At 45.3% G+C, this 23661-nt stretch overlaps 1 protein-coding gene across 4 annotated transcripts in view; it reads right to left on the bottom strand.

The window, feature by feature from the left end:
* The window catches only part of LOC139417990 (actin filament associated protein 1-like 1b), a 35104-nt gene extending 12626 nt beyond the window's left edge, over positions 1-22478 (bottom strand). Inside the window, exons 1-9 of one of the 4 annotated variants that reach the window (XM_071167044.1) lie at positions 22327-22462; positions 4775-4930; positions 2544-2669; positions 2163-2246; positions 1953-2032; positions 1739-1862; positions 1356-1454; positions 1022-1236; positions 578-850 (exon numbers count right to left, since the gene is read on the bottom strand). In XM_071167044.1, coding sequence (XP_071023145.1) covers positions 578-850; positions 1022-1236; positions 1356-1454; positions 1739-1862; positions 1953-2032; positions 2163-2246; positions 2544-2667 — 999 coding nt within the window. In that variant the 5' untranslated portion in view covers positions 2668-2669; positions 4775-4930; positions 22327-22462. Of the gene's footprint in view, positions 1-577; positions 851-1021; positions 1237-1355; positions 1455-1738; positions 1863-1952; positions 2033-2162; positions 2247-2543; positions 2670-4774; positions 4931-7335; positions 7609-22326 lie in introns of those variants that run through there. The other 3 variants (XM_071167043.1, XM_071167040.1, XM_071167041.1) reach the window with 3 other exon arrangements.
* Between the last annotated feature and the right edge of the window lie 1183 nt (positions 22479-23661).

Genomic DNA, 23661 nt, shown 5'->3' on the forward strand with positions numbered 1-23661 from the left:
CTGCTTTCAAACAGGGTGGACGTCTGTCCTGTCTGGTTATTTACTGAACTGCTTTCATTCTGTCTGGTTATTTACTGAACTGCTTTAATTCTGTCTGGTTATTTCCTGAACTGCTTTCATTCTGTCTGGTTATTTCCTGAACTGCTTTCATTCTGTCTGGTTATTTCCTGAACTGCTTTCATTCTGTCTGGTTATTTCCTGAACTGCTTTCATTCTGTCTGGTTATTTCCTGAACTGCTTTCATTCTGTCTGGTTATTTCCTGAACTGCTTTCATTCTGTCTGGTTATTTACTGAACTGCTTTCATTCTGTCTGGTTATTTACTGCACTGCTTTCATTCTGTCTGGTTATTTACTGCACTGCTTTCATTCTGTCTGGTTATTTACTGCAGCATGGTTATGTGCAGTATGTGAAACATAGCTTGTGAAAACACCAGTCCCAGGTTGTCTGAGTCAGTTGGAGTGAAACAGGATAAGGGGCCCATAGGGTCTGTGCAGTGCAGACACAGAAGGCTGTGTTGGGTTACAGGCCTATAGACTGAGTATGGTATCTAGCAGGGTTACTGAGGGGAGACCCACCTTGTCCAGCTCCATCTTCCTCTGGATCATAGGAGAGGATGAGCCCTCTAATCCTTCACTGCTGGTGGCTTGACTGGCCACCTCCCGGATCACCTTGAGCCATCGTTCCGCCTGCTCCTTGCTCTGGACAGCCAGAACCAAGGCCTCTCCACCAGGCAGGGAGAAACGCAGCTCGTGCTTCTTGCGGCGCGCCTCTTTGGGAATGTAGATGACGTTACACAGGTTCAGCGGCAGCTCAATGTGTGGGCTTCTGTCTTTAATGCTCTTGTAGCACTGCAGAGGAACACACGGATAAACTGTTGTTTTTTAAATGTTTATATTACAACTGACTTTAAAATACTTTACTGCAGATCACTCCTAATATCTAAATGTGTCTCAATTAGATCAGGCCTGCTGTGTAATAAACCTTTAACAGTGAACACGGACTGCAAGAAAAGGCCCTACCTGTAATCTGTTGTCACGGACGACCGTCAACTGTTTGGCCCATTGGCCGAAGCGTTTCTTGCGCAGCAAAAAGGCACAGATACGACAGTCCTTCATGGGGCCCACAGAGTTCTCCTCTGACTGCCACCTCTGACTAGTCCTGTCCTGGCCCTTCGCCTCCTCATCCTCCTCATCATACGATTCATAGGAGCTGCTCAGCGCGTCTGAATCAGCGTCTGGAGAACAACCAAGGATAACAGATAAGGTGGTTCCTCCTCCCCTCAAAACATACAGATGTAGTAGCATCAAGTACACATTCATCTCAACCGGGTGCTATGATTTCATTCATACTCACATGAGTTCTTGTGCGGGCCATTGATTTGGGTGGTGGGGTAATTATTGTCAGCATCCTCATAATATGCATCTTCAATGGAATTTGGGGGACTTGCGCTGACTAGAAGGAAGCAGGGGACAGAGGACACAGATCAGAGATAACCCAACAGTAAGAGTGTGTAGCACAGTAGGCTGGTGGCCCCTTAACTGATGAGGACAGGCTCATAGTAGTGGATGGAACGGTATTGACACAAACGCATGCGTGTGATACGGTCCCATTCACTCCATTACAGCCATTACAATGAGCCTCTACTCCCCTCAATTCTCCTGTGTTGTGTACCGTGTATGGACAGTGAGTTGGGGTGGTTATGAATAGGTGACGGCAGGGTGTGACTGACTACTCACTGCGTTTGGTGATGTTGGCGGTGATGTATTGGGTCGCCGTGCCTGGATCCAGGGGCACTGCCTCCTCATAATAGTCCTCTGGGGGATGGGTGGTTGGCAGAGGAGGTGGGGTGTCAGTGGGACTCTGGGGGAATTAATGTTTAGGATAAATAAACACAAGTGTTATAGACAAAGTTCTGATGCATTTATACAGTACTGTCAAAAAGGCTCTCACTTTTGAGGGCGGTATTTTGGGGGTTTCCTCCTCTACCGGTTCCTTTAGTTCTTCTGGGGAGGGTCTGAACTCATCCAGGTCTGTTGGGACAATGTAATATACACATCACTAAAGAATGACTGATCATATCATTGTTTACTCTATATTAGCATCGTCTAGAAAGTCATTATTCTTCTATATGAAATAACACAGATATGGTATTTAACTCACCGAATTCCTCAAACAGGGATTCCACAAAGCTGGTGCCATTTCCGTAAAGAGAAGTGTTCATGTATATGAAGTCTGATCCATTCACTTTAACAGAGAAGAGAATGTAAAAAAATAAAAACACTCTGCGTTCCCTCTCTCTCACACACACACTTACTTTAATAGAGAAGAGAATGTAAAAAAAATAAATGAACACACTCTCCGTGCCCTCTCTCTCTCTCTCTCTCTCACACACACGAAATTAGGTTAGTGGACACGCACGCACACACGCACACACGCACACACACACGCACACACACACACACACACACACACACACACACACACACACACACACACACACACACACACACACACACACACACACACACACACACACAGTACCTGATGGCTGCAGCTGCCCCAGCAGGCTCCGGATCGTGCTCATCTTCTCCGTTGTGGCCCTGCTCACACTCTCCTGGTCCAGCAGCTTCAGCAGCATGTTCAGCTCACTCACCAGGTGCTCCATCGCTGCGGGGAGAGAAGAAGAACAACACAAGTCACAGGTCACGTCTGAAACAATGAGCGACAGTTTCAAGCGATTGTACAATATGATGTCAATTACTGAGCAAATCTATCAACGGTGATGGTAAGACTCATTACTTTCCCATTTTAGTCATTCAGCAGATGGACTTAGATAGCTGGGTGAGACAACCATATATCACAGAGAGTAACATTTGTCCTCAAAGTAACTATCAGCAAAGTCAGCGCTGGTAAGAAAAGACAAGTATAAAGGGTTAGTTCATTACCGATTACAACTATTGCTTTCCAACTCAACAATCAAGCCCGCTTCATAATATGCCAAGGCCCTATTCATGGGCCAACTGCGCTGACAACAGAAGTGGTTATGGGTGGAGCTAACCTCAGACATCTGGTTGTATTGGCCTGCGTCTGGAAGAACCCAGACAAAATAATCACAATGTGGGTTCTGGCGGCTTAATGCAAAAAACAGGTGCGATAGGGTTTCATCAGCCTGTCACAACAACAGACCCAGGGATTGACATTACGGTCTGGATGGCTCTCTCCCATTGGGTAAAGTCAGGTGTACTTTTTGTTGCCCTGAAGAAGCCTGATGATCACCTGCCTGGACATGGAAAGTATTTTCACCTACACACAGTGGAGGAACCAGAAAGACCAGACCACTGCAATGCTTTGCGTTCAGACTCAACTTGCATAACTGCTCAGGTCCCTTGCCCCCCGGGCAATAGAGCAACCCTTAGCTCAAGTGTCCAAAAGAAAGGAACTCCACATTTTGGATGAATTTCCACATATTCACTTCAAGATGTTTTACACGTGTGGAACTCTAATTGTTAGATATTACTGCACTGTTGGGGCTAGGAACACAAGCATTTAGTTAGATATTACTGCACTGTTGGAGCTAGGAACACAAGCATTTAGTTAGATATTACTGCACTGTTGGAGCTAGGAACACAAGCATTTAGTTAGATATTACTGCACTGTTGGAGCTAGGAACACAAGCACTTAGTTAGATATTACTGCACTGTTGGAGCTAGGAACACAAGCATTTAGTTAGATATTACTGCACTGTTGGAGCTAGGAACACAAGCATTTAGTTAGATATTACTGCACTGTTGGAGCTAGGAACACAAGCATTTAGTTAGATATTACTGCACTGTTGGAGCTAGGAACACAAGCATTTAGTTAGATATTACTGCACTGTTGGAGCTAGGAACACAAGCATTTAGTTAGATATTACTGCACTGTTGGAGCTAGGAACACAAGCATTTAGTTAGATATTACTGCACTGTTGGAGCTAGGAACACAAGCATTTAGTTAGATATTACTGCACTGTTGGAGCTAGGAACACAAGCATTTAGTTAGATATTACTGCACTGTTGGAGCTAGGAACACAAGCATTTAGTTAGATATTACTGCACTGTTGGAGCTAGGCACACAAGCACTTAGTTAGATATTACTGCACTGTTGGAGCTAGGAACACAAGCACTTAGTTAGATATTACTGCACTGTTGGAGCTAGGAACACAAGCACTTAGTTAGATATTACTGCACTGTTGGAGCTAGGAACACAAGCATTTAGTTAGATATTACTGCACTGTTGGAGCTAGGAACACAAGCACTTCACTACACCCGCAATAACATCTGATAAATATGTGTATGCGACCAATAACATTTGATTTGAGATTTGATTTATCAACCTATCTTCCTGGCATTGCGATGAGAGTGTCCCAGCATAGCACCCTCAAACCAATGACATTGTGATGAGAGGGTCCCAGCATAGCACCCTCAAACCCATGACATTGTGATGAGAGGGTCCCAGCATAGCACCCTCAAACCCATGACAGGACCATTTAACTACACAGAAACATCTGTTTAACAAAGTGATTCATCTTATCTGTAGTGGGTCATTCCTGGAGCTGAGAGGAGATTGCCGTGCCACCAGGCACTGGGGCTCCCCTGGAGAGGAGCATCTCTCTATCACACACACACACACACACACACACACACACACACACACACACACACACACACACACACACACACACACACACAGGGAAGAGGCACCGATGACTTTGTAGGCAGTAATCTCAGGCCTACCTGTTTCTCTTTGATGTCTCTGGAAGTGAGAGATGTTTCTCTTTGATGTCTCTGGAAGTGAGAGATGTTTTTCTTTGATGTCTCTGGAAGTGAGAGATGTTTTTCTTGGTCACAAGTTTTCAATAGAATATGGGCCTGTTTTTGTAGCTTTTAGTGCTGAAGGTTGTTGTCTCTATCTCTGCTCATGGCAGATCAAACAACCTGTCGGTCTAAGTGTTTTATCTCTCCACCCACAGCAACAAACTGATCAGCTTCAAAGAGTAGACCTGAAGTGCTTTGTGAGCAGAGGTCTTCATGTAGAAACAAGGCTAACTGTAAGGTTATGTTAGCACAGTCATGACCTCTCAGAATCTCATTGGAAAATGTCTGCTCTCTTGGCTTCTTGCTTTTGTTGCAGAAGTTACTCTGTAATAACACCGTACAACCCTTACCTATCAAACAAGAGTAAACAAGTTCAGCACAGCCACTGTGATTTCAGATGACTTCACAACCCTCTGAATACAGTCCAGTTAGAGTTGTTTAGATGTGGGGTGCCGCAACGTCTGGGCTGGTCAGAAAGTCAGAGGTTTCCTGGTCAGCTTATTGGAACAGTCGTATCAGTGACAGGTCAGGGATCAGTCTGAAAGTCAGGTTTCCTGGTCAGCTTATTGGAACAGTCGTATCAGTGACAGGTCAGGGATCAGTCTGAAAGTCAGGTTTCCTGGTCAGCTTATTGGAACAGTCGTATCAGTGACAGGTCAGGGATCAGTCTGAAAGTCAGGTTTCCTGGTCAGCTTATTGGAACAGTCGTATCAGTGACAGGTCAGGGATCAGTCTGAAAGTCAGGTTTCCTGGTCAGCTTATTGGAACAGTCATATCAGTGACAGGTCAGGAAAAAGACCGGAACCTTTGCACTAGCCATGATTGGCTGAGATAATGGATGGGCTGGACATGCCGAGAGATGAGTTCATATTGGTCTGCCATGTAGCACGCTTCTGTCTATACCATGAGCGGCTTAGTATGTGTAGGTAATCCTTTCCAAAACAGCTTTTTTGAAAGATATCACAACGAACTGCACAACTGTTGCTAAGGCTCTTCACAATATGATAGCTAAGGAGGCATTTGATTGCAAATGCGGAGGGAGTCGAAAAAGAGAACACAGAAGGCTGTGGTATAAAACACCTGACTGGATTACATCTTCAAGCTAAGGGTAACCCTGACAGAGGGAGAAGCTTTCATCCATATATATGGGTAAGAGAGTCTAGCTGGCTACATTTTCAGATATTATAAGTTTCTAATTTTGCCAGAAAGTAATTTATTGCAAGTAAAAGCGTACAGTTAGCTAGCTAATGTTAGCTGGCTGGCTCACTAGCATTATGTGTATGATCTGTGTAGTAATGCCATCCGTATCTCAGAGAAATTTGTATTGCTAGTTCTAGCCTAATGTTAGCTAGCTAGCTAAAATTGAACCTAGCTAGTTGGTTAGCTTTAGCTAACTGCAGATTAGTAACGTTATGAGTTAGGATTATGGTTCATTGTTTAGCTAGCTAGCTAGCTACATGTCTAAACAAAAGACTCCACTATGCAAGTAACCATTTCATTGTACCGTTTACACCTTCTAACAAGCTAGAAACTAACCAAAAACATTGTTTAGAAAGTTGCTTTTAGTTACCTGGTTTGTTAGATTGACAAACACTAAATACATGTTTAAACTAATAGGTTTATTGGTGTTGAAATACACCATTTATGCTGTTTTGGACCACCGTGCTGCTGATGTCATGCAGCCTGTCGTTTTTGTGTTCATACTGTTTCATAACAACAATGACAAGTTTGATGTCGGAACGACAATAGAATGTTCATGTCATTGCGACAACTGTATACAGACATGTCGCTAGACATAGTAGAAACCAGTCTTGAGTCTTGAAATCTTTGGTTGTACACTACCGTACTCACTGTTTAGCACATGGCCTCACGTGCATCCTTAAAGACATGGATGGGGCTAAGGCTTAAGAGGGTGTGAACAATACTTAATAGGTGTAGACAAAGAAGAGCTCTCCAGTAGGTGTCCCAAAACATTCAAGAGCCATTTTCGTAAAAGTTTATCAATTTTCAAAGCTGAACTACTTTCCCATGTGTTCCTCAACTGCTGTGTATGATATACCATTTTCTAGCTTTGAATCTACTTTTATCCAATGTAAAAAAATAAACACAATTTCAAATTTTGCTACATAAGACCGAAACGAGGCGGTCGGTCACAATAAACATCTCTGTAATAACAAATCCCCTCTCTGAATATCAAGGAATGGAAATGAACTGGCCCTGTCAAAACATAACTGTCTGAAAAGTAGTCAGGATCAACTTTCAGAAATAATTGAGAAAACATCCACACATCGTCAGGAAGTGGAGATCCAGTACTCAGTAGAACCAACCATAAGACTAATCACATGATCTACACGGACATCCACCTCCAATTCAAATGTTACAGTCCTGAGAGACGAGGACAAACACAACCCACACAGACCACTAAGAGAGAGGCTGCCAAGACAGTATAATACAAGCATGCAGTCGATTTGGTTGCTTACCGGCTTCAACAGCTGAAGAAGAAGAAAGCCCACCATTTCCCCAAAACAGCTCCAGTGAGAAATGCTGTGGTAATCCACACATCAGCTGTGCTCGTCTCTGGATGATTGCAGAGCTCTCAACACACAGTCATTTAACTCACTCCCTCGCTCGCTCCTACCCTGGTATTGTGGTATCTAGTGGGCTGGGCTCAAAGAATTTACTCTCCTGCTGTTACACCCTCCACTCCTCTACTCGCTCTACTTCAGTCAGTCTCTCTGTCAGTCAGTCTCTCTGTCAGTCAGTCTCTCTGTCAGTCAGTCAGTCTCTCTGCCCATCTGAGACGTCACACACAATCTTTAAGTAGTTTACCGATGTAGTTTACCGATGTTACCAGAATCGTCAGTAATTTTGGTCATTAACAGAAAATCTATCATAACTTTGATAATCTTGAGTCACTTAAGCAATTTATTCATATATATATATATATATATATATATATATATATTATTCATTTTTTCTATCAGTGTTCATGATTTTCTAGTAGATAGACCAGATGGTTCATGAGTTTCTAGTAGATAGACCAGATGGTTCATGGGTTCATGATTTTCTAGTAGATAGACCAGATGGTTCATGATTTTCTAGTAGATAGACCATACAGTTCAAGAGAAAATAGCCTAATAAATGAAAAAAAAGCAACTAATAAACAATGGTATTATTTACAATTAACTCTGCAACTCTTCCAACTATTGACCTTCACAGCTGCCACCAGTTTGACACCGAAACATTGACAAGATACACATACTAACATAGTAAAATAAATGTGTAAAAAAAAAAATATATATATATATAAAAAGGATATTTCATGTTGAAACCTTCATTGAACAAAAGTATTCACCTAGTTGATTTACATTTAGAATTATGTTTTACAGCTTTGTCATTCAATTTTTATTTGAAAATCTTCCTGAATTATTTGGACATATTTTCCATGTGATAAGGCCACACAGAGGGCCAGAGATTATTACAGACACCTGTACAAATGTGAAGTACCTTAAAAAGGGCAACTAGATGTTGTGAGATAAAATACATGAAATCAATGAAAGATACAAAAAAAATTTGGTAGTTCACTGGTTAAACGTTGAACGTTTCCAGTATATACCCTTCCTTTGCATCCTTAGTCTCTAGAGATGGAAACTGCTAAAAGGGATTGGCGGGGGGGGGGGGGGGGGGGGGGGCTGGCAATTAAATGACATCACTGGATGATATCAAGGAAACCACAATGGAAGTCTCAATGCATGCATAGTCAGTCAGTAAAAGGTTTCCATTCAACAGGAATCGTGTTGGGTTGGGTTCTTCCCTCTAGAGGGGATATCCGGGGGGTGAGGCTGATCCAGTGACCTTGACTCTTCTGCCTCTCTCCGTCTCCCTCTCTGCTCACCACACTGACACGTCCTCATGGCTACAGCTGGACACACTAGGAAACCGTGGAGACCCCAGAGAGCCACCGACTGAACTGAGCAAAATGCCTGCCAACGCACTCACAGCAGTACAGCACGACACATGACTAGCCTCAACACTCAGACATAACAGAGAGCTTCACATGACTAGCCTCAACACTCAGACATAACAGAGAGCTTCACATGAATCAGCCTCAACACTCAGACATAACAGAGAGCTTCACATGAATCAGCCTCAACACTCAGACATAACAGAGAGCGTCACATGACTAGCCTCAACACTCAGACATAACAGAGAGCTTCACATGAATCAGCCTCAACACTCAGACATAACAGAGAGCGTCACATGACTAGCCTCAACACTCAGACATAACAGAGAGCTTCACATGACTAGCCTCAACACTCAGACATAACAGAGAGCGTCACATGACTAGCCTCAACACTCAGACATAACAGAGAGCTTCACATGACTAGCCTCAACACTCAGACATAACAGAGAGCGTCACATGACTAGCCTCAACACTCAGACATAACAGAGAGCGTCACATGAATCAGCCTCAACACTCAGACATAACAGAGAGCGTCACATGACTAGCCTCAACACTCAGACATAACAAAGAGCGTCACATGACTCACCCTCACTGCTCTGGTTGTTTCCCCATTCTTTTTTTTTTTTAAGACTTGTGATCTTGTCATTTGAGTGTCACTTTGGAGAAACTGTACGTGTAGCTAATGAATGCTGGCTTATTTTCTCATAGTCAGCAGATTGAATCTCTAATTCATTGAGGAGATGTTTAAAAAGAGCAGCAGATTGTTTCCACAGAGAATGGTTGGTTTCCTTCCTCTTGAAAACAAGGAAATGGAGCCTAACAAAATAATAAAACCTGTATTTCTGCTGCTAAACAATATAGATGTGTGTGATCATCACCTCTCACTAGAGAGCATAGACATTCTGTATGTGTATGAGGAATGAGAAAAATGGGAGCAGGAGCAGAACCAGGCCTAGCGGTGCTGTAGGATGTGTGTGATCATCACCTCTCACTAGAGAGCATAGACATACTGTATGTGTATGAGGAATGAGAGAAATGGGAGCAGGAGCAGAACCAGGCCAAGCGGTGCTGTAGGATGTGTGTGATCATCACCTCTCACTAGAGAGCATAGACATTCTGTATGTGTATGAGGAATGAGAAAAATGGGAGCAGGAGCAGAACCAGGCCTAGCGGTGCTGTAGGATGTGTGTGATCATCACCTCTCACTAGAGAGCATAGACATACTGTATGTGTATGAGGAATGAGAGAAATGGGAGCAGGAGCAGAACCAGGCCAAGCGGTGCTGTAGGATGTGTGTGTTATTGGAGCGGTGTGGGGTGAAATCACAACTCCACACCCCCCGGGTCACTAGGGGTCACTAGTCTGTCTGAACCCCTACTGCCAGGGCCAGAGAGGGGCCTGGCCCGCTCGCCTCGCCACTTGCATTCCCATGCAACACCCTCAAACCTCCAGCCCTACACCCCTCTCGCCCAGACGCCCACTCCCCTGCGCCCTCTGCTCGGACATCTCTGGGAAGTGTGTCAGCCTGGGAGATCCTGTGGGTGGTGTAGCTGGTTTAGGTCGTTTCCATGTAAAATGACCAATGAGCACCAACCTGAAGTTCATAGCAGCATGTCAAATTCTGTGTCTAATTAAAAGCTGTTCTTTGGAAATTAAGGTACACACACACACACACACACACACACACACACACACACACACACAAACACAAACACACACACACACACACTTCTCAACCATTTTACATTTGATTTCTGGTCAAACAGATGGAAAAGGGGTCTTAGAAAACATCAACCAGAAAACTTTAAAAAAAAATAATATTAGAAATGCATCAAAACACAATAAATGTTGAAGTGACAGGTAATATCAACACTTATATTTAGTTTTGGAACCATTTTTCTGCCTTCTGTAAATTTAAGAAACATTGCCTTGTTACCAAAACCCCCACATATCTTTAACCCAGCTGAGACCCTCACAAAAGTACAACTGAGAGCATTCTGTCGGGCTGTATCACCGCCTGGTACGGCAGCTACACTGCCCGCAACCACAAGGCTCTCCAGAGGGTGGTGCGGTCTGCACAATGCATCACCGGGCGCACACTGCCTGCTCTCCAGGACACCTAAAGCACCCGATGTCACAGGAAGGCCAAAAAGATCATCAAGGACAACAACCAACCAAGCCACAGCCTGTTCACCCCGCTACCATCCAGAAGGCGAGGTCAGGACAGGTGCATCAAAGCTGGGACCGAGAGACTGAAAAGCAGCTTCTATCTCAAGGCCATCAGACTGTTAAATAGCCATCACTAGCTCCACCCAGTATCCTGTCTTGAACTTAGTCACTAGCCGGTTACCACCCGGTTACTCAACCCTGCACCTTAGAGGCTGCTGCCCTATATACAGTGGATTCAGAAAGTATTCAAACACCTTCACTTTTTCCACATTTTGTTACGTTACAGCCTTATTCTAAAATGTATTAAATAATATTTTTTCTCATCAATCTACGCACAATACCCCATAAAGACAAAGCGAAAACAGGTTTTAAGAAATGTTTGCATAATTTGATTTGGAAAGACACACACCTGTCTATATATAAGGTCCCACAATTGACAGTGCATGTCAGAGCAAAACCAAGCCGTGAGGTCGAAGAAATTGTCCGTAGAGCTCCGAGACAGGATTGTGTCGAGGCACAGATCTGGGGAAGGGTACCAAAAAATGTCTGCAGCATTGAAGGTCCACAAGAACACACTGGAATCCATCAGTCTTAAATGGAAGAAGTTTGGAACCACCAAGACTGGTCACCTGGCCAAACTGAGCAATTGGGGGAGAAGGGCCTTGGTCAGGGAGGTGACCAAGATCCCGATGGTCACTCTGACAGAGCTTCAGAGTTCCTCTGTGGAGACGGGAGAACCTTCCAGAAGGGCAACCATCTCTGCAGCACTCCACTAGTCAGGCCTTTATGGCAGAGTGGCCAGACGGAAGCCACTCCTCAGTAGAAGACACATGAAAGCCTCTTTGGAGTTTTTCAAAAGGCACCAAAGACTCCTAGACCATGAGAAACAAGATATTCTGGTCTGATGAAAGATTGAACTCTTCGGCCTGAATGCCAAGTCTGGAGGAAACCTGGCACCATCCCTACGGTGAAGCTTGGTGGTGGCAACATCATGCTGTGGGGACGTTTTTCAGTGGCAGGGACTGGGAGACTAGTCAGGATTGGAAAGGGAAAGATGAACAGAGCAAAGTACAGAGAGATCCTTGATGAAAACCTGCTCCAGCGCACTCAGGAACTCAGACTGGAGCGAAGGTTCACCTTCCAACAGGACGACCCTAAGCACACAGCCAAGACAAAGCAGGAGTGGCTTCGGGACAAGTCTCTGAATGTCCTTGAGTGGCCCAGCCAGAGCCCGGACTTGTACCCGATCGAACATCTCTGGAGAGACCTGAAAATAGCTGTGCAGCGACAGTCCCCATCCAACCTGACAGAGCTTGAGAGCATCTACAGAGAAGAATGGGAGAAACTCCCCAAATACAGGTTTGCCAAGCTTGTAGCGTCATACCCAAGATGACTTGAGGCTTTAATCACTGCCAAAGGTGCTTCAACAAAGTCCTGAGTAAACGATCTGAATTCTTATGTAAATGTGATGTCAGCTTTTTATTTTTTATAAATTTGCAAAAATGTCTAAATACCTGTTTTTGCTTTGTCATTATGGGGTATTGTGATGTCATTATGGGGTATTGTGATGTCATTATGGGGTATTGTGATGTCATTATGGGATATTGTGATGTCATTATGGGGTATTGTGTGTAGAAACAGTCAAGGGGTCTGAATACTTTCCGAATGCACAATGTATGTATGCATGTACAAAAAAAATGTAACGTCTAGGAGCTACAACTACAAAAGTATCTACGCCGAATTAAGATTCAAAGATGTCTGCAGAAAGAATGGGGTGTCAGCTATGACATGACACATTGACTTTGGAATAATGCATTTTAATCTATTATTGAACTACAGTAAGTGAAGTGGATTTACACTTTCCGAATCCACTGTGTGCACTGTGTGTGAGATATATGGACACTCAAACACTTCAAATGAGTGGATTCTGATATTTCAGCCACACCCGTTGCTGACAGGTGTATAATATCGAGCACACAGCCATACATCGCCATAGACTAAAATTAGCAGTAGAATGGCCTTACTGAGGTGCTATCTTAGTGACTTCCAACTGCCCCGGTCAATTGTAAGTGCTGTTAATGTGAAGTGGAAACGTCTAGGAGAAACAACGGCTCAGCCGCGAATTGGTAGGCCTCACAAGGCTCACAGAACAGGACCACTGAGTGCTGAAGCACGTCTGTCCTCGATTGCAACACTCACTACCGAGTTCCAAACTGCCTCTGGAAGCAACGTCAGCACAAGAACTGTTTCGTCGGGAGTTTCATGAAACATTGTGTCTGCACAGTTCTTCCAGTAAGTGTTTTTGTGTCAAATATTCAGTGTAAATTGTTAAAATAATTCCTTGTGCATAGAGTTTGTATGGTTTGTTATACTTTGAAATCCATGTTTGTTGGAAAAAATCTGAGTCTCAGCGCAATTCTTTTTCTGTGGATTTGCCCTTTAGTTGAGTCACAGTGCTCAGAGAGGCCTCTAGTGACGTTCCCCTGCAGCCACACCCACACAGTGTGATTGAACACTATGACCCCTGCCGTAGTTCTGAGTTCAGGTCAACAAAGCCTCGCCTGCCAACTGTCAACACTCCCAGATCACAGAGCTGTCAGCTTAGATCATAAAATTTGACATGTACTCTCTCCTTTCCCTCCCCACGCCTGAGAACTATTCCAGTATAGTCAGAGCTGGCTTACAGTACAAGACAAATCAGCAAACTTACAAGCACTCACGCTACCATTAACATCCGACAGCCTCTCAGGGCTGGAGTCAATCCTTATCGCAGAAGTATCACGGAAGACTCGCTTTGTAGCTCCGTTGAATTGTAAAGGCATTGTTCCCGCGTTCGCGGAGACTGCATTCACAGTAAACGCTGCATGTGTCGCGCAATCGTAAATTACCTTTCAATTTTAACACGGCTCTTCCGCGATACAGATGAAATCCAACCCTTAGAGGCTGTCTGATGTTACTATAACATACATATGGGTGGTAGCAGAGCCAATGTAGACAGCTACAACAGGTCACAACAGTAATGTCTCCACTAAAACAGATCCATCCTACAGAGAGGAGAGTTTGTCCTGAACCTTCATTCAAGCTCTTTGCACTCAGCCTTTCCGCACCCTAACAATACACCATTGTCCAGACAAGGGACAAAATTAGACAATGACAATACTCTTGAAGAAAGAGGGACAATGCAATGTTACAAACTAGAACAAAAAACAACAAAACATTCACTCAAAACACACATGGCGGCTGATATGTGCAGGGGCGTAGGGACGCAGCTGTGCGGTCCAGAGGCATCCATTGGCATTATGGGTAAAAGGATATGTCCTGCAGCTGTGGTTTCCCTGTCTAGGCTGACGACAGCAGCTTCTATCAACCCCAACCTTCTGCTTCCTATTCCTGTAATCTACACTCGTTACTACAACATCCCAAATTCACTTCATCGTCACCATCCACTGCCTTCATACTTTCACATTATTTGACCTCTGCATCGTATAAAAGATCTGCTGATCTCTGAGTCTTAAATGGTATCACATTACTCTATATTTACTTTCTGTCCAGTGGTAGGCTCTCCAGACCAGAGCTTAGTGAGACGTCTCTGCACACAACAAATGGTCTGTAGTCTAGGAGGAGAGAGAGCTATGTGGTCTGGTTTGACCTGCCATGTCCTCCCTACGGGGCAGTGCACGGCCAAGGACAGGCTCTCGCTGAAGATGCACATCAGCTGTTGTGGCGAGAGGCTTGCTGTTCATCACACTCACCGAGGGCTGAGGAATGACTCATAGAGAGGGCCTTTGTGCACCCAGAGCCTGGTCATATGGAGACCACATGGGAGGGAGGGTGAAATTCAAAAAGTTGGACTGGGTCAATCACAGATCTGAGAGAGACAACAGGCCACAGCACTGAGAGGGAAGGGAAGGACAGAGTCTAGGAGGATGACATTGTCATTACATAGCAATGATTCCACAGCACTTCAGGAAATCAAAGGCAGTGAGGACAGACGTGGCTCGAGTCTGTTGAGTCCATTCCTCCATGCATTATAAAGACAAGTTCCAGAGATACCGCATGAGAACATCCATCTCCCAGAGGAGGTCTAGGTTTCAACTGGTCAGTGGGACTTTATGTCATCAGGGAGTCTACTAAAAATGTACTTTGGCCACACCCACATTGTCAAGACGCCACCGCCACATGACAAGATAAACACACCATAGACTCTTTTTACCCTTTGCGTTGTTATTGTGCATGTCTCAGTTTCATTCAGGACGCTGCTCTGCCAATATTTCAACACGGAACTGTTTATTTAGAGGAGAACACAAGCTGCACATCAACAGGAAATTGATGACAATGCTCTGCAAAGGCCAGCCCCGGACCTCCTCTGTCTGGAGGCTCAGACATGATAGAAACTACCGGACCTTCTCTGTCTGGAGGGTCAGACTGACCCCAAGAGAGAATAATTGTCCTAATACTCGCTCCCCGCTTTTCCCTCACAAAACTTGTTTTAGACCTTATACTGCCTGAGTATTGAAGAGATACAAGAGTGTGTGTGTGCACATGTTTCTTGTCTGCGTTGGTGTTGTGTAGAGTCTCCTTGACTGAAGACCCAGTAATGAGACCTAGGTCAGGCCATCATGGGAGTCATAGTTACAGAAAAACAACCCAAACTGCTCTACAGGATGGTTGTGAAATGACTTTTCTGGGGCATTTTGAGAGAGTTGGAGGGAGTTCAAATAACTCATAAAATCTCTCTCTCTCTAACAGCTCTGTCTTTTATCGCTATTCTATGACCTTGGCTATCCGTGACATTCCGAGGTTAGAGAAAGGTCAGTTCAGCTCAACTCCCATCTACGACCATAGTAAAATCCCAGCCCAGTCAGTCTCCCAGCATCCCCTGGGGGGGGGGGGGGGGGGGGGGGGGGGGGGGGCAGCACACAGAGTGCCCCTTTAGACTGGCAGCTTTGATTTCCACTCAACAGGCCCCGGAGTCAAACTGTGGCGGGCCACTCTCAGACAAAGACCATTTCAGCTCTTACATCCCTATTCATAATCAACATAAGTCTGATTTCACTCTGCCGTTACACATGTGTATGTATGTATATATATACACACACACATATATATATATAGTTGAGGTCAGAAGTTTACATACACCTTTGCCAAATACATTTAAACTCAGTTTTCACAATTCCTGACATTTAATCCTAGTAAAAATTCCCTGTCGTTGATCACATAGGATCACAACATTATTTTAAGAATGTGAAATGTCAGAATAATAGTAAAGAGAATGATATATTTCAGCTTTTATTTATTTCATCACATTCCCAATCGCTCAGAAGTTTACATACATTCAATTAGTATTTGGTAGCATTGCCTTTAAATTGTTAAATTGTTGTTGCTCGCACACACTTTTTCAGTTCCATAGGCTTGAGGTCAGGGCTTTGTGATGGCCACTCCAATACCTTGACTTTGTGGTCCTTAAGCCATTTTTCCACAACTTTGGAAGTATGCTTGTGGTCATTGTCCATCTGGAAGACCCATTTGCAACCAAGCTTTAACTTCCTGACTGATGTCTTGAGATGTTGCTTCAATACATCCATAGTTGCAAACCGTAGTCTGGCTTTTTTATGGCGGTTTTGGAGCAGTGGCTTCTTCCTTGCTGGGCGGCCTTTCAGGATATGTCGATATAGGACTTGTTTTACTGTGGATTTAGATACTTTTGTAACCGTTTCCTCCAGCATCTTCACAAGGTCCTTTGCTGTTGTTCAGGGATTGATTTGCACTTTTCACACCAAAGTACGTTCATCTCTAGGAGACAGAACGCGTCTCCTTCCTTGGCGGTGTGATGGCTGCGTGGTCCCATGGTGTTTATACTTGCGTACTATTGTTTGTACAGATGAACGTGATACCTTCAGGCATTTGGAAATTGCTCCCAAGGATGAACCAGACTTGTGGAGGTCTACAATTTGTTTTCTGAGGTCTTGGCTGATTTCCCCATGGTAGACCTTGAAATACATCCACAGGTACACCTTCAATTGACTCAAATGATGTCAATTAGCCTATCAGAAGCTTCTAAAGCCATGACATCATTTTCTGGGATTTTCCAAGCTGTTTAAAGGCACAATCAATTTAGTGTATGTAAACTTCTGACCCACTGGAATTGTGATACAGGGTGAAGTGAAATAACAATTGTTAACAATTGTTGGAAAAATGACTTGTGTCATGCACAAAGTAGATGTCCTAACCGACTTGCCAAAACTATAGTTTGTTAAACAAGAAATGTGTGGAGACGAGTTGAAAAACGAGTTTTAATGACTCCAACCTAAGTGTATGTAAACTTCCGAGTTCAACTGTATGTGTGTGAGTGAGTGAGAAAGAGAGAGATGCTGTTGGTCAGTCTGGTCTCAGCAGGCATTCCAGTGCGTGAGACAGACAGTGTTAGGCCTGTGTGGCCCATCAGGCCTTATGAGCAGCAGAAGACTGGGGGCTTTGTCTCTGCGTCACAGGGTATTTCTAGGAGTGTGTCATGTACAGGGCTCGGAGAAGGGTCTTAATCCAGACCCACTCAATGTCTCCTCCACCATCTCCACCAAAATACTGTACAACTCTGTCAGAATTCACCTACCCCGTGCACTGACGTTTGGTGTATATTCTATAAGTAGGAGGCCTTTTTCTCTAGTCAGGCCACGTGGTTGGGTAGGGGGGGGGGGGGGGGGGGGGGGGGACCACTGTAAGTTCTGTTACACAGATTGTCATAGGAAGAAATTATACTCATTCAGCAGATTCAGAAGGAAAGACCTTTCCATAAACCACAGAATCCTATACTGATGTTTGAAAATGGTATCTTTTCATACCCCACAGAGCAGATCACACTCGGTATACATGACTAAATCAACAAGCACTATAAATGTTTACCCAAAGCCCTCATCCTGTGAGACATCTCGTCCACTTTTACATCCAAGTTAAACACAGCTCTGCTTTGATGTGTTGTTACATGAATATGTATTGACGTTCCCCAAGTGAATGTGCACTTCTCTCAGTGTGTAGTTGGAGATCTTTGTGTCAAGCTTCTTTGATTTGGACCAAATCCACACACGGATAACATGAATCACATATTTATTGTAATGGGACATATGGTGGGAGTGATTGTTTAGTTATTAATGTTTTCCATATGTTAATGACTGCACCTCTCTAAATGTCTTCCAAAGAGGAACAATAAGTCTTTGAGCTCAGAGCAGGTTGTAAAATATAGCAAGGAGAACAAGAATAATGTTCTGAAGTCTTGAATGAGTCATATTCCTAGCCAACACCCGCAAAGACTTCTCCTCTAAACTGTCCCACAGGTAGGGAGGTACTAACCGGTAACGAAACCTAACTAGCCTACTGATATATATATATATATTTTTTTACACTCTTCGTCTTTGGGTTCTAGGGTCAGTAACCTGAATGAATGTGTGCATTTATGTGAGAAATCAGCGTATGTGTTGAATGTACATGTGCCAAGGGAGACCACAACATTGGTTCAGGGCCAGCCCTGTCTCTCCCAACCCTACCTTGGATCAGGGCCAGCTCTGTCTCTCCCATCCTTACCTTGGTTCAGGGCCAGCTCTGTCTCTCCCATCCCTACCTTGGTTCAGGGCCAGCCCTGTCTCTCCCATCCCTACCTTGGTTCAGGGTCAGCCCTGTCTCTCCCATCCCTACCTTAGTTCAGGGCCAGCTCTGTCTCTCCCATCCCTACCTTGGTTCAGGGCCAGCCCTGTCTCTCCTATCCCTACCTTGGTTCAGGGCCAGCTCTGTCTCTCCCATCCCTACCTTGGTTCAGGGCCAGCCCTGTCTCTCCCATCCCTACCTTGGTTCAGGGCCAGCTCTGTCTCTCCCATCCCTACCTTGGATCAGGGCCAGCCCTGTCTCTCCCATCCCTACCTTGGTTCAGGGCCAGCTCTGTCTCTCCCATCCCTACCTTGGATCAGGGCCAGCTCTGTCTCTCCCATCCCTACCTTGGTTCAGGGCCAGCTCTGTCTCTCCCATCCCTACCTTGGTTCAGGGCCAGCCCTGTCTCTCCCATCCCTACCTTGGTTCAGGGCCAGCCCTGTCTCTCCCATCCCTACCTTAGTTCAGGGCCAGCTCTGTCTCTCCCATCCCTACCTTGGTTCAGGGCCAGCTCTGTCTCTCCCATCCCTACCTTGGTTCAGGGCCAGCCCTGTCTCTCCCATCCCTACCTTAGTTCAGGGCCAGCTCTGTCTCTCCCATCCCTACCTTGGTTCAGGGCCAGCCCTGTCTCTCCCATCCCTACCTTGGTTCAGGGCCAGCTCTGTATCTCCCATCCCTACCTTGGATCAGGGCCAGCTCTGTCTCTCCCATCCCTACCTTGGTTCAGGGCCAGCCCTGTCTCTCCCATCCCTACCTTGGTTCAGGGCCAGCTCTGTCTCTCCCATCCCTACCTTGGATCAGGGCCAGCCCTGTCTCTCCCATCCCTACCTTGGTTCAGGGCCAGCTCTGTCTCTCCCATCCCTACCTTGGTTCAGGGCCAGCCCTGTCTCTCCCATCCCTACCTTGGTTCAGGGCCAGCTCTGTCTCTCCCATCCCTACCTTGGTTCAGGGCCAGCCCTGTCTCTCCCATCCCTACCTTGGTTCAGGGCCAGCTCTGTATCTCCCATCCCTACCTTGGATCAGGGCCAGCCCTGTCTCTCCCATCCCTACCTTGGTTCAGGGCCAGCCCTGTCTCTCCCATCCCTACCTTGGATCAGGGCCAGCCCTGTCTCTCCCATCCCTACCTTGGTTCAGGGCCAGCCCTGTCTCTCCCATCCCTACCTTGGATCAGGGCCAGCCCTGTCTCTCCCATCCCTACCTTGGATCAGGGCCAGCTCTGTCTCTCCCATCCCTACCTTGGATGAGGGCCAGCCCTGTCTCTCCCATCCCTACCTTGGTTCAGGGCCAGCCCTGTCTCTCCCATCCCTACCTTGGTTCAGGGCCAGCCCTGTCTCTCCCATCCCTAACTTGGTTCAGGGCCAGCCCTGTCTCTCCCATCCCTACCTTGGTTCAGGGCCAGCCCTGTCTCTCCCATCCCTACCTTGGTTCAGGGCCAGCCCTGTCTCTCCCATCCCTACCTTGGTTCAGGGTCAGCCCTGTCTCTCCCATCCCTACCTTGGTTCAGGGCCAGCCCTGTCTCTCCCATCCCTACCTTGGTTCAGGGCCAGCCCTGTCTCTCCCATCCCTACCTTGGTTCAGGGCCAGCCCTGTCTCTCCCATCCCTACCTTGGATGTGGGCCAGCTCTGTCTCTCCCATCCCTACCTTGGATGAGGGCCAGCTCTGTCTTTCCCAACCCTACCTTAGTTCAGGGCCAGCTCTGTCTCTCCCATCCCTACCTTGGATCAGGGCCAGCTCTGTCTCTCCCATCCCCACCTTGGTTCAGGGCCAGCCCTGTCTCTCCCATCCCTACCTTGGTTCAGGGCCAGCCCTGTCTCTCCCATCCCTACCTTGGATGAGGGCCAGCCCTGTCTCTCCCATCCCTACCTTGGATGAGTGCCAGCCCTGTCTCTCCCATCCCTACCTTGGTTAAGGGCCAGCCCTGTCTCTCCCATCCCTACCTTGGATGAGGGCCAGCCCTGTCTCTCCCATCCCTACCTTGGATGAGGGCCAGCCCTGTCTCTCCCATCCCTACCTTGGTTCAGGGCCAGCTCTGTCTCTCCCATCCCTACCTTGGTTCAGGGCCAGCCCTGTCTCTCCCAACCCTACCTTGGTTCAGGGCCAGCTCTGTCTCTCCCATCCCTACCTTGGATCAGGGCCAGCCCTGTCTCTCCCATCCCTACCTTGGTTCAGGGCCAGCTCTGTCTCTCTTGACCTCTTGGTTGGCCAGTCCAAGCAGATTGTTATTTGTTCAGATGGTGACGAAACATCAATATGTACAAAAAGGAAGCTACAAGGAGGCATGCCCACACTAAAGATTCAAAACCAAACGAAAGGCCTCATGGCCACTAAACCAACCAGCAACGTCACAGCTCTCCAAGCTGGCACTCTGACTGATCACCTTAACTGGCGGCACCTGAAGTGCTTATTAAACAGGCTCAGCACCAGGACAAGGTTGCTGTTGCCCCCCCTGGAGGAATGGAGTGTGGAAGTGGAACCTGGATCAGTGTTTGTCTATGTCCTAACACTAATCTTCCCACCATAACATAACTCTCCATCCTGTCTCATGCTACCAGGTTCTGTTGAGCTAGTGTACAGAGGAGAGACCGTGGGAACTGAATGTAGTTCTCTGAACTAAATGACTAAAACACAAATGTGCAAAGACAGTACAGGCCAGGGAATGTACTGTAGCTAGAACATAGCTTAGCAAAGCACATTAGATATGCAACATGTAAGTCACTGAGGAATGCGTGTCTTTGTGCTTCGTCTGCCTATTTTGTCAATGAGGCATTAAGAGGGACAGAAATAATTTATTTAAATGTGGCTTAGGAGATGCATGTAACACACACACACACACACACACACACACACACACACACACACACACACACACACACACACAGGATAGAAACAAACAGCATACATGGCTAATGGGTGTTTTTTCCTGGTGTTTGTGCATGGGGCATGCAGCTGGACTGACATCCTGGATGCAGAGTGAGGTAGTTAGTTTTCACCCGAGTCATAAATAGTCATCCTTGGCCTTCAACTAGCAGAACACAGAGGACAGGCGGTAGAGAGAGGAAGGGGAAGACTAGGAAACACTGATAGGTCAAGGTCCATAACAATGATGCAGAGTAGGATGAGAGGTGGACACAGGATGCATTATAATAACACAGCAAAAAAAGATAACGGTTTTCTCCTAAACTGGGCATTTATTATTCAAATTATAACAATACATTTGTTAAAAACATCGAAATAAAAATAACATTTTAATATTATGTATAGGCTATTTGAAAATGCATTTTATTTCCAAGTATAAAAAAACGTTTTTTGTAATTTTCTTTAAAAAAATCTCTCAAAGCTCTCTGATAAAAATAAATAAATAATCAATTTCTCCCTCTGTGCATTCTGATGCGCAGACAGAGACCCAGACACTCCGCGCTTCCAGCGCAGCTTCCCACAGGTACTCTGTCAGCTTCAGATTGCATCACTTCCCTGAAACACGCCGATATCTTGTTCAATTCACACAGCATGTCTGCACCGATTTAACTTTACTGCGATATGATCCAACTCATCAATTAATCAACAATAGAGGCATCAACCCCGATATGTCAGTCACAGAGATAGGTAGAGAGATATGTCCAAACTTTCCTTCAATTGTTTACTAATACTTCAACAGTTTTCGCTATTCATTTCACGCCATTGCGTTAGAAATAGTACAGTTACTTACAGTTAACACTACTGGTATCCATGTGTGTTTTCCAATCCGCTTCTTCTTTGACGCTCATTTATTTTGCACAAGTTTGCGCAGCAGTAGGCTACACGACGTGGACCCATGTGTGGCGTAAGTGACACACAGAAATGAGTCAGTCACAGACGCGAGTTTACCTCATCTGCTCGCTCTCACAGGGTCCTAGCGCTAGTTTAAAAAATCCATCTAATTGGCTACTGTGCTACACACGATGACATCACCTTAGTACAATCAACACAGACAAATATCCACATGTAAACTGCTTTAATTTAAATAAAATATGTACATCATTTGTTGAGCAGTAGTTCTGACATTGAAATAAATAATATGCAGATTGCTTTGTACAGTTACAAAATGAAAACATCAATTTAAAAGTCTCCCAAACCTTTTATAATGGATATAGATTCAAAAATGAGATTGTGAATTCTGGAAGTACTGTATGTACATTATTGACCAGTATTGCTGTTAGTATTGTAAATATCTATGATAACTTGCGACTCTCTCTCTCTCTCACACACACACACACACACACACACACACACACACACACACACACACACACACACACACACACACACACACACACACACACACACACACACACACACACACACACACACACACACCTATAAAACAAACAGCCATTACAAAGATGACAGTAAGAGTTATTTATACTAAATGACTGCTGCTAGTCAGTATGACTAATATGAGTCTGATAAAGGCAGTGCTGTATACACTAACAATCAGAACTATCTCTTCCTATGACGCACAACCTCATGACAGACCATTCAAATACAACTGAAAGAAAAAGGACAGCTTTGCATGAAGGCTACCAAGAATATTGTATGATCTATTGGATTACTAGGAGTCACCTCTTCAAAACCCAACAGGAGTCACCTCTTCAAAACCCAACAGGAGATAACTAGGAGTCACCTCTTCAAAACCCAACAGGAGATAACTAGGAGTCACCTCCTCAAAACCCAAAAGGAGATAACTAGGAGTCACCTCTTCAAAACCCAGCAGGAGATAACTAGGAGTCACCTCTTCAAAACCCAACAGGAGATAACTAGGGGTCACTTCCTCAAAACCCAACAGGAGATAACTAGGAGTCACCTCTTCAAAACCCAACAGGAGATGACTAGGAGTCACCTCTTCAAAACCCAACAGGAGATAACTAGGAGTCACCTCTTCAAAACCCAACTGGAGATAACTAGGAGTCACCTCTTCAAAACCCAACAGGAGATAACTAGGAGTCACCTCTTCAAAACCCAACTGGAGATAACTAGGAGTCACCTCTTCAAAACCCAACA

This window comes from Oncorhynchus clarkii, chromosome 10 (assembly GCF_045791955.1).
Source record: "Oncorhynchus clarkii lewisi isolate Uvic-CL-2024 chromosome 10, UVic_Ocla_1.0, whole genome shotgun sequence".
Taxonomy (NCBI): domain Eukaryota; kingdom Metazoa; phylum Chordata; class Actinopteri; order Salmoniformes; family Salmonidae; genus Oncorhynchus; species Oncorhynchus clarkii.